We start from the raw sequence: 12,560 nt of genomic DNA on the forward strand, positions 1-12,560 counted from the left end.
AGAAAATAACCTTACAGACCTAGAAATATGCAACTTAAATGACAGAGAATTCAGGATGGTACTTCTGAAAAAACTCAGTGAGCTCCAAAATAAGTCATATCAACAATTTCAGAAATAGAAAAAACAACTAGGTGAGCAGAATGAGTTCTTTAGCAAGGAGATTGAAACCCTCAAAAAGAACACAATAGACTTTCTGGAGATAAAGAACACACTGCAAGAGTTGAAAAATGAAATAGCAAGCTTGGGAAATAGAGTCAATCAAATGGAGAAAAAGATCAGTGATATCAAAGGCAGAAATCTATAAATAAATCAGAAGAAAGAAGAGAAAAACTGAAGAATGAAAAATAAAGAAAGAGAAATACAAGAACTAGCTGATACCATCAGGACAGGAAACGTAAGAATAATGAGTATTATCGAAGGCGAGGAAAAGGAGCAAGGACTAAAAAGCATTTTCAGACAAATAGTGGATGAGAATTTCCCAAATCTGAAGAATGAGCTGGAGCTTGGAATTCAAGTCAACAGAACATCCAATTATCTCAACTCAAAAAAGCCTTCGCCAAGACACATTGTATTAAAGTTATCAAAAATCAATGACAAAGACGATGACAGAATTCAATGATAGAATTCTGAGGGAAGCCAGGAAAAGAAGAAGGCAACCTGTAAAAGAAAACCCATTAGATTATTGTCGGTCTTCTCAGCACAAATCTTACAAGAAAGAAAGGAGTAGAATCAAATATTTAAAATATTAAATGAAAGAAAGTACCAGCCTAGAATAATGTATCCAGCTAAGCTCTCCTTTAGATATGAAGGAGAAATAAAGACGTTTCCAGACATAAAAATATAGAGGGAATTCTCCACTAAAAGGCCTGTACTACAGGAAATACTGAAAGGGGTCAGCACACCTAAAACAAAATGACAAAAAAAAAAACAAACCCATAATTAGGAGTAAGGTGACCATTAGATCAATAGAAGCAGAGGAGTGCAACCCTTACTAAAAACAGGGCATTATAAGCTTCAACAATAAGAAGAGATTTGCTATAGCAAGATAGTAATGAACGTTCAACATTCATACAGACATATTGAGACAACAATGACTGAAAAGGGGAAGATTTAAAGATCCAAATTCGTGAAGGGGAACGGAGATAAGGTATGCACAGAAGAAAATAGACAACTGTATATACATAACTATCCTTTACATATTCATAATGGTAACCACACACCAAGGTTCAGAACTGAAGTATATAACATAAAACAAAAAGAACCAGAGGGAAAACCCACAAAAGCTAACCAAAATAAAGAAAACAGAAACACAAGGACAAGGAAACAATGGAAACACTGAGCCACCAGAAAGCAAAAGATAAAATGGCCATAAGAAGATCTCATATTTCAGTAATCACCCTAAATGTAAATGGACTGAACTCACCAATAAAAAGGCACAGAGTTGCAGAATGAATCAAAAGACGAAACCCGAGCATATGCTGCCTTCAGGAGACACATCTCAGCTCCAAAGACAAATATATAGACTCAAAGTGAAAGGGTGAAAAATGATACTTCAAGCAAATGGCATTCAGAGAAAAGCGGGAGTAGCGGTACTAATATTAGATGAAATAGACTTCAAAATAAAAAAGGCAAAGAAAGATACTGAGAGACACTTCATAATGATAAAGGGAATCATGCACCAAGAAGACATAACACTTGTTAATAGCTATGCTTCCAATCGGGGAGTCCTGAAATATGTAAAGCAATTACTAACTAAAGGGAGAAAGACCAAAACATTATTGTAGTAGGGGACCTAAATACCCCACTGTTGAATATGGACAGATCATCCAAACAGAAAATCAATAAAGAAAACACATTCTTAAATGACACATGAGACCAATTGGACATAATTGACATTTACAGGGACTTCCATTCCCAAACAGCTGCTTATACATTCTTCTCTAGTGCACATGGAACATTTTCAAGTATTGACTGCATACTGGGACACAGAGATAGTCTCAACAAATATAAGAGGGTTGAAATCATACCAACCATATTCTCTGATCATAATGCTTTGAAACTAGAGATCGACTGCAAAAAGAAAGCAGGAAGAACCACAACTACATGGAGAGTAAACAACATACTACTGAGGAATAACTGGGTCAGAGAAGAAATAAAAAGAGAGATCAAGAGATACATAGAAATGAATGATAATGATAGTACAAAAGATCAAAACTATCGGGACATGGCAAAAGTGGTCATAAGAGGAAAGTTCATATCATTACATGCCTACCTCCAAAAATAGGAACAAGTCCAAATAAACAACCTAACACTTCATCTTAAAAATCTAGAAAAGGAAGAACAAATGAAGCCCAAAGTCAGCAGAAGGAAAGAAATCATCAAAATTAGAGCAGAGATAAATGAAATTGAAAACAAAACAAAAAAAAAACAATAGAAAAAAATAAATGCAACAAAGAGCTGGTTCTTTGAGAAGGTTGATAAAATTGACAAACCCTTAGCTAGACTCACTAAAGATAAAAGAGAAAGAACACAAATAAACAAAATTAGGGGCGAAAGAGGAGAAATTATGACAGACACTGCAGAAATACAAAGGATCATACAAGAAAACTATGAAAAAGTATATAACACCAGATTTAATAACCTAGAAGAAATAGACCAGTAATTAGAAAGATACAACTTCTGAGTCTAAATCAAGAAGAACTGGAAAATCTAAATAGACTGATCAGCAGTATGGAAATTGAAACAACCATCAAAAACCTACCAAAAAGTAAAAAAGTCCAGGACCAGATGGCTTCACCAGTGCATTCTACTAAACATTCAAAGAAGATTTAATATCTATTCTCCTCAAAGTCTTCCAAAAAATCAAAGAAAAGGCAATACTTCCCAACTCATTTATGAGGCCAATATTACTCTGATACTAAAACCTGTTAAATAACACGCAAAAAAAACCCCTACAGATCAATATCGCTCATGAATGCAGATGCAAATAACTAAATAAGACTAGCGAACCGAATACAGCAACATATTAAAAAGATTATACACTATGACCCCATTGGCTTCATCTCAGAGGCACAAGGATGGTGGAACATATGCAAATTGATTAAATTGATACACCACATAAACAAATTTAAAAATAAGATTCATATGATCATATCAATAGATGCAGAAAAAGCCTTTGACAAGATACAGCATCCATTTATGATCAAAACACTTAACAAAATCAGTATAGAAGGAAAGTACCTTAACAATATAAAGGCCATCTAATACAAGCCCTCAGCCAACATTATACTTAATGGTGAAAAACTAAAAACCTTCCCTCTAAGATCAGGAACAAGGCAGGGCTGTCCACTATCGCCACTGTTATTCAATATATTATTGGAGGTCCTAGCGAGTACAATCAGACAAGAGAAGATGTAAAAAGCATCCAAATAGGAAACGAAGAAGTCAAACTGTCACTATTTGCAGATGACATGATTCTCTATGTAGAAAACCTTAAACACTCCACAGGAACACTACTAGAAACAATAAGGAAATACAGTAAAGTTTCTGGATACAAAATCAACGTTCAAAAACCCATAGCATTCCTATACTCTAATAGTGAAGTGTCTGAAAAAGAAGTGGAAAAAAATAATTCCTTTTGCAATTGCAACAAAAAGAATAAAATACTTAGGAACAAATTTAATGAAACGTATGAAAGACCTAGATAATGAAAACTACAAGATCATATTAAAAGAAATCAAAGAAGATACAAAGAAATGGAAAGATATTCAGTATTCTGAATATCTTTGATTGGAAGAATCAACATAATTAAAATGACCATATTATCTAAAACGTAATACAAATTTAATGCAATTCCCATCAAAATCCCATCGGCATTTTTTAAATAAATAGAACAAAAAATCATCAGATTTATATGGAAGCACAAAAAACCCCGAATTACCAAAGCCATTCTGAGAAAAATGAACGAGGCTGGAGTCATCACTCTGCCTCACTTCAAATTATACTACAAAGCAACAGTAATCAAAATGGCATGGTATTGGCAGAAAAACAGACACACAGACCAGTGGAACAGAATCGAGAGTCCAGAAGTAAACTCATATTTATATGGGCAAATAATTTTGGACGAAAGTGCCAAAAACATACAGTGGAGAAAGGAAAGCTTCTTCAATAAGTGGTGCTGGGAAAAATGGAAAGCCACCTGCAAAAGAATGAAACTAGACTGTTGTCTACCACCACACACCGAAATTAACTCAAAATGGATTAAGGACCTGAATATAAGACCAGAATCAATAAAATGCATAGAAGAAAACATAGGAACTAAACTCTAGAACCTTGGGCTTAAAGATGATTTTATGAATATGACCTCAAACGCAAGGGAAGTAAAAGCTAAAATAAATGAATAGGACTACATCAAACTAAAAAGCTTCTGCTCAGCAAAAGAAATCATCAACAAGGTAAAGAGACAACCATCTGAATGGGAAAATGTATTTGCAAGCAATGCCTCCGATAAGGGTCTAATATCCAAAATATACAAAGAACTCATACAACTCAATAACAACAAAACAACAAATGATCCAATCAAAAAATGGGCAGAGGACCTGAACAGACACTCCTCCATAGAGGTCATACAAATGGTCAACAAATCTTTGAAAAAGTGCTCAACATCGCTAGCTATTAGGGAAATGCAAATCACAACCACAATGAGATACCATCTCACACCTGTTAGACTATCTATAATCAACAGGACAAGTAATAACAAATGTTGGAGAGGATGCAGAGAAAAAGGAACCATCATACACTGCTGGTGGGACTGTAAATTGGTACAGCCATTATGGAAAACAGTATGGAAGTTCCTCAAAAAATGAAGAATTGATCTACCATATGATCCAGCAATTCCTCTACTGGGTATTTGCCCCAAAGACTTGAAAACTCATATCAGAAAAGATACTTGCACACTGATGTTCATAGCAGCATTATTCATGGTGGCCAGGACATGGAAGCAACCAAAGTGTCCTATGATAGATGATTGGCTAAAGAAGCCGTGGTACATATATACAAAGGAATATTACTCAGCCATAAAAATAGATGAAATACTGCCATTTGCGACAACATGGATAGACCTCGAGACAATCATTCTAAGCGAAATATGCCAGACAGAAAAAGTTGAAATCACATGATATCACTTATATGTGGGATATAAATCTAAAAGCAACAAATGAACAGGACAAACAAACAGAGATTCATGGACATGGACTATAGACTAGTGGTTACCAGAGGATAGGGGTTGTGGGGAGGGAGAAGGTAGATGGGGTAAAGAGGGCAAATATGTGGTGATAAAGATAAATCAAACTATGGGAGGTGAACACACAGCGTAAATATATATATGCTTTACTGTTAAAGTATACAGCTGAAACTTATTGGATTTTGTTAACCAATGTCACCATGAAAAATAAATAAATAAATAAATTTTAAAAATTAAAAAAATACAAAGGGAAAAGGTGGAAAAAAATACAAAGGAAAAAGGTGGTAAAAAGGTGGAATTTTGCAAGTGTTTGAAATTAAATTGCTATCAGGTTAAAATGGACTGTTTTATCCATTAGACGTTTTATGTAAGTCTCATATAACCACAAAGCAAAAACCTTGAAGGTTTACAAAAGGTAAAAAGGAGGGAATCAGAGCACATTGGCATGGAAAATCTCCAATTCATTAAGGTAAGCAGCAAGAAAGGGGAAAAAGAACAATGAAACTATAAAACAGAAACAGCCAAAAAGAAATAATAAGATGACACTAGTAAGTCCTTACATATCAATAATTACTCTACATATAACTAGATTGAATTCATCAGTCAAAAGGCACAGAATAGCTGGATGGATAAGAAAAACAAGACCCAACTACGTGCTGCCTACAAAAGATTCATTTCTGCTTTAAGATCACACATAGATGCAAACTGAAGGAATAGAAAAAGATATTTCATGCAAGTGGAGACCAAAAGAGAGCAAGGATAGTTACATTTATATCAGACAAAACAGACTTTAAGCCAAAAACAGTAATAAGAGACTTAGAAGATCGTTATATGATGATAAAAGAGTCATTCATTAAGAACGTATAACAATCATAAATATACATACCTACCATTAAAACACCTAATATATTAAGCAAATACTATCAGATCTGAAGTGTGAAATAGATAACAGTAATAGTGGAGGCCTCCAATATGCCCTTTTATGCAATGGCTAGATCATTAAGAAAGAAAATCTAGAAGGAAATATTGAATTTGAATCTGACATAAGATACAATGAAACTAATAAACATTTAGAGAACTTTCTGTCCCACATCAGCAGAATATCTATTCTCAAGCACAAAGGGAATATTCTGCATATTATACATACTATAATAGGCAGTAAAACAAGTCTTCACAAATTTAAGAAGATTGAAATCATACTGACTACCTATTCTACCTACAATGGTAATGAAACTAGAAGTCAACAACTGAGGAAAGCTAGAAAATCTACAAATATGTTGAAATTAAACAACACACTCCTGAACAACCAATGGGTTAAAGAAGAAACCAAAAGAGAAGTATAAAAAAATTAAATAAATGAAAATGGAAGCACTACATATTAAAATATGTGAAATGCTGCAAAAGCAGTTCTGAAGGGAAGCTTATAGTGTGATAAATGCATATAGTAAGAAAACAGAATGATTAAAAATAAACAACCTAACATTACACCTCAAGGAAAGCGAACTGGGCTTAACGTTAGCAGAAGGAAGAAAATAACAAAGATCAGAATAGAAATAAGTAAAATAGAGATCAGAAAAAAAATAGAAAAAATCAAACTGAATTCAACAGCACATTAAACAGATCATACATCATGTCCAAGTGGGATTTACCCCTGGAATGCAAGAATGGTTCGACCTACACAAAACAATAAATGCGATACATTTCTTAATAGAATGGAGGATAAAAATCACATTATCATTTTAATAGATGCAGAAAAAGCATTTGACAAAATACAATGACCTTTTAAGATAAAAACCTCATAGTGGTTACTAGTGGGGTTGGGGAGGAGGGGGAGCTGTCTGGGGTAAAGGGGGTCAAATATAGGGTTTAGGAGAAGGGTGAAGTGGGTAAAGGGGATCAAATATATGGTAGCTGAAGGAAACTGGACGTTGGGTGGTAAACACACAATAGAATATACAGATGTGAAATGATAATGTACACTGAAAATTATATAATTGTATTAGCCAATGTTATCCCAATAAACTTAATTAAAAAATAAAGACATTTACAAGAAAAAAAAGATAAAACCTCAATAAATTGGGTATAGAAAGAACATACCTCAGCGTAATAAAGTCCATATATGACAAACACACAGCTACCATTATACCTGATTGTAAAAAATTTTTAAAAATTCCTCTCAGATCAGTAATAAGACAAGGGCACCCACTCTCATCATCTTATTCAATACAGTACAGCAGATCCTTGAATAATGTCATTTGGTTATAACGTTGATGAGAAAAAAAGATGATTCCCAGCTGGGGCCACTGTCTGTGTGAAGTTTGCACATTCTCCCCATGTATGCATAGGTTTTCTATGGGTATTCCAGTTTCCTTTCACATCCCAAAGATGCACACATTAGGTTAACTGGCATGTCTAAATTGTCCCAGTATGAGTGACTGTGGGTGTGTGTGTGAGTGCACCCAGTGATGGAATGGCTTCCTGTCCAGAATTGGTTCCCACCTTATACCTAGAGATACCGAGAGAAACTCCAGACACTCATGACCCTGAACTGGATTGAGCAGGTTTGAAAATAATTACCTTACTTGTTTATACTAATCTTTTTTAAATGTATGTATAGCTCACATTTATTTTAAAATTCGACATTAGAAGTGTTTTGGGTCTTTATTTAGAAGTTCAGTGATGTTTTTGTGACCAGAAATATGCCATAGGAAATTAACTCTTGTTTATATCAATTAGCCTATGGTAAAATTGGTTTTGTTATATGTCGTTTCATTTAAAATTATAGTATCCAAAAACCTATCAATAACGTTAAGTGAGGACTTACTGTACTGTAAGTTCTAGGTAGAGCAATTAGGCAAGACAAAGCAATAAAAGATATCCAAATTGAAATAGAAGAGGTAAAATTGTTATGTACAGATGGTATGATTTTATATATAGAAAATCCTAAAGACTAGACAAAAATAACCTGTTGGAAGTGATCGACTATTGCCCTTTAAAAAACAGTCAGATGTCTCTTCAGCAAAATGGGTTTATTTGGGGACAGCAAAGAATTGCAATTCAGGACATGAGGCCTAATGACAAATCAAACACAATTCCAGAGAAGCAAAGGGTAGGAATGCTTTTTAATGGACTAGAGAAGAGCAGTTGTAAATGAAAAGTCCATTGGAGGAAACGGAAAGTTCGAAGTATAGTGACTTTTCATTGGCTGACTTACAGCAGTCTCCCATTGGCTGAGCTTTTACTGGGCAAAGAGGAATTTTTTCTTCCTCCTAGTGAGGTAGTAAAGTAGTTACATTTCCTGTCAGAGGTACAAAGACCATCTCTTCCTGTTGAGGTCAGTCATGTATGTTGAGTGACACATACATGTAAGTTCTCTCTTCTAGCCTTCTGACTCCATTTTAAATGAGGTTTCTGCCTTAATTTTTACACAAGAAATGCAGTAAAGTTGCATGACATAAATGCAACATAGAGAGATCAGTTATGTTTCTATACACTAACAGCTAAATATCTGAAAAAGAAATAAAACAATCCCATTAATAACAGCATCAAAAACAATAAAATATTTAGGAATAAATTTAACCAAAGAAGCAAAAGACCTACACAGTGAAAACCACAAGATTTTGATGAAAGAAATTGAAGACAAAAACAAATGGAAAGGTATACTGTATTTATGGGTAGAATTAATATTGTTAAAATGTCCATACTACCCAAAGCCATCTATAGATTCTATGCAACCCCTATCAAAATTCCAATGATATTTTTCACAGAAATAGAAAAAAAAAAAACAACTAAAATGCATGTGCAACCAAAAAGAACCTGAATAGCCAAAGCAATCCTGAATAAGAAGAACAAAGCCAGAGGAACCACACTTCCTGATTTCAAACTATATGACAAAGCTATAGTAATTGAAATAGTATAGTACTTGCATAAAAATAGACACATAGACCAACGGAAAAGAATCAAACGCCCAGAAACAAACCCCTACATATGCAGTCAACTAATATTTGACAAGAGAACTAAGAACTATCAATTGGGAAAGGATAATTTCCTCAACAGACAATGTTCGGAAAATGGTATAACTACACACTGAAAAGTGAAATAGGACCCCTATCTTATCACTGAAAATGGATTAAAGCTTAAGTGTAACACCTGATAGAGTTAAATTCCTAGAAGAAAACAGAGAGAAGTTTCTTTGCAATGATTTTTGGATCAACACCAAAAGCACAAACAACTAAAGCAAAAATCAACAAGTGGGACTACATTAAACTAAAAATTTTATGCACAGCAAAATAAACCATCAACAAAATGAGAAGGCAACCTACCTTTTCATAGGAGAAAATATTTTCAAACCATATATCAGATAAGAGATTAATATCCAAAATATTTAAAGAACTCACAACTCAATAACAAAAATATATGTATAATTTAATCGGATTTAAAAAGTGGGCAGAAAAACTGAAAGGACATTTTTTTCCAAAGAGGATATTCAAATGACCAAGAAGTACATGAAAAGATGCTCAACACCACTAATTATCAGGGAAATGCAAGTCAAAACCACAATGAGCTGTCACACCTATCATCAGGAAGATGAGATAACAAGTGTTAGTGAAGATATGAAGAAAAGAGAACCCTTGTAGACTGATGGGTATGGAAACTGATTCATCCACTATGGCAAACAGTATGGAGTTTCCTCAAAAAGTTAAAAAATAAAACTACCATATGGCCCAGCATTTCTACTTTTGGTTATATACCCAAAGGAAATGAAAACAGGCTATCTGAGAGATATCCACACTCCCATGTTTATTGCAGCATCATTCACAATGTCTAACACATGGAAACAATGTAAGTGTCCTTTGATGGATGACTGGATAAAGATATGGTACATATATACAATGGAATACTATTTAGCCATAAGAAAAGATAAAATACTGCCATGTGCAACAGTATGGATGGATCTTGAGAATATCATGCTAAGTGAAACAATTCAGATGGAAAAAGACAAGAACCATATGATTTCACAGAAATAGAAAAAACAATTCAGATGGATATAAAACAGACAGCAACAAACTAACAACAACAACCAAAAAAAAAAACAAGAAAAAACAAACAAACAAAAACCTTCATAGACACAGACAACGGTATAGTGGTTACCAGAGAAGTGGGATGAAGGAGGTAGAAGAGGGTAAAGGGGGTCAAATATGTGGTGACAAAAGGAGTTTTTGGGTGTTGATCACACAATGCGATGTACAAATGATGTATTTTAGAACTGTACACTTGAAATATATAATCTCATTAACCAATGTCACTCCAATAAGTTTAATAAAATTAATTTTAAAAGTGTGTATTGGGAAGTAAAAGAAACCAATATGAGAAGGCTTTATACCGTATGATAAGTATATGATGATTGTGGAAAAGGCAAAACTATGGAGATGGTAAAAAGATCAGTGGTTACCAGAGGTTTAGCAGGGAGGCATAAATAGGGCTTTTTTTTTTTTTTGCAAACTAAAAACTACTCAAAAAAATAAAGGTTAAAAAAATACCCTCAACGTACTCTTACCATTCAACCCAGCAATTGCAATCCTGAGCATTGCTCCTAGAGAAATGGAACTATGTCTATACAAAGACCTGTACATAAATGTTCATGGAAGCCTTATTTGTAAAAGCAAAAACTGGAAACAATCTAAACAATCCTTCTATAGGTGAATGGCTAAACAATCTTGGTACATCCATACCATGGAATACTGCTCGGCAATAAAAGAGAACAAACTATTGATACAGGCAACTCAAAGGCATGATGTTGAGTGGAAAAGCCAATTTTAAAGGTCATATATTGTATAATTGTATTTATGTAGCATTCTAGAAATGAAAAAATTATGGAAATGGGGAAAAGTTTAATGGTTGCCAGGGGCTGGAGAGGTTGGTGGGTAAGGAGGATTAGTGTGACTATAAGGCGGTAGCAGAGGGACACCTTTGTGGTGATGGGATGAAGCTATATCTTGATGTTGGTGTCGTGGTGGTTCCATAAATTTTCACATAAAAAAAATGACAGAATTATGCACACAAGGCAGACTAAATAAATGAATAGTGTAGAAGTTAATCACCTAACATTTAATGACCTAACATAGTTTTAAACCCCTTATTAAACAACTAGTTCAGAGTTCTAGATGGTTCTATGTGACAACTAAGTTATGTGTTCTCTGAAATAAGCAACTGACCTGAAACCTGCAGCTCCCAGATGGCCTCCTGGTCATTAGTCTGAGAGCTGAACCAGCATCCATAGAGACCAGTGTCTGAGAGAGTGACCTTCTCCAGCCTCAGGGAGACATGCCCCTCCGCTATGAAGTCCGTCACCAACTCAGTTCTCCCTCGATAGGCTGGCATCTGCACATCGTGCTGGTCTTTCCCTTCTCTGTAGAGGTGCATCACAGCATAGAATTGATCTCTGAAGAACCGTACCTCCATGGCCTCTGCACTTGTCTTAGGAGAGAGGAAGCAGGAGAACACTGCGTCCTCCCCCACCACGACCTGGACGGGCTTGTCTGGTCCAATCACCTGCCACTGGCCTGTGGAAGGAAGCACAAGAGATAACCGAGCAAAGGCCCTGCCAGTATGCCCTACTCATGGCTGGTGATGTGCCTGGGGGTGAAACCTTCATCGTTAACATAAACCCAGTGACTTGCACCTGTACAGTCCTTACACTTGGCACAGCACTTCCACACCCGTCACCTCATTCTGTTTTCAAGAACATCCTGACAGATGTAAGTTATTGATAATCCAATTTCCAAAATGAGAAAACAGTGTCTCCGAGACACTCAGTAAGTTAGTCAGGGGCATGAGAGGCATTTTCTAAATGCAGATCCTCTGACTGGAAGAGAATCTATACCCACGTTCTCTCCTCTTTGCCCACCTGCTTCACGACAAACTCACAACAGTCCCTTTCCATCTTCTTCGCTAAAAGCTGAAGACGACTCGTTTTCCAGGAGGGGAGTACGTAACAAAACGTTATCCAGTTTGGGGCAGTTTGTTTCTTTGAGCACATGGTTATGTTTTGTAAATGTTTCGTGAATACAATAATGACCTTGTCCATAGGTTAAACCTTTGTTTGTGCTTCCTTATTTTCTTCATCTACTAGTTCTGCCAAATTCTGAGAGACATGCTAAGACACTGTGACGAAGAGCTCTTGCAGTTTTTATTTCAGAGATTTGCTCACTAGTGAATTTATGCTGCGACCATCCTTTCTAAGGAGTGTACTTTCACGTTTGTGTAATAATTTCTTTTCTCCACTTTATAATGTTGGCCTGAATGGGACTTCATCCAG

At 35.2% G+C, this 12,560-nt stretch overlaps 1 protein-coding gene across 1 annotated transcript in view; it reads right to left on the minus strand.

Annotated features, from left to right (window-relative positions):
• Nucleotides 1-12,560, minus strand: part of LOC120616605 (butyrophilin-like protein 3) — a 44,856-nt gene that overhangs the window by 25,834 nt on the left and 6,462 nt on the right. The window contains exon 2 of the mRNA XM_039880185.1: nt 11,458-11,805. Coding sequence (XP_039736119.1) covers nt 11,458-11,704 — 247 coding nt within the window. The 5' untranslated portion in view covers nt 11,705-11,805. The remainder of the gene's footprint in view (nt 1-11,457; nt 11,806-12,560) is intronic.

The sequence above is a fragment of the Pteropus medius genome, unplaced genomic scaffold, assembly GCF_902729225.1.
Source record: "Pteropus medius unplaced genomic scaffold, Ma_sr-lr_union100, whole genome shotgun sequence".
In the NCBI taxonomy this organism is placed as follows: Eukaryota; Metazoa; Chordata; class Mammalia; order Chiroptera; family Pteropodidae; genus Pteropus; species Pteropus medius.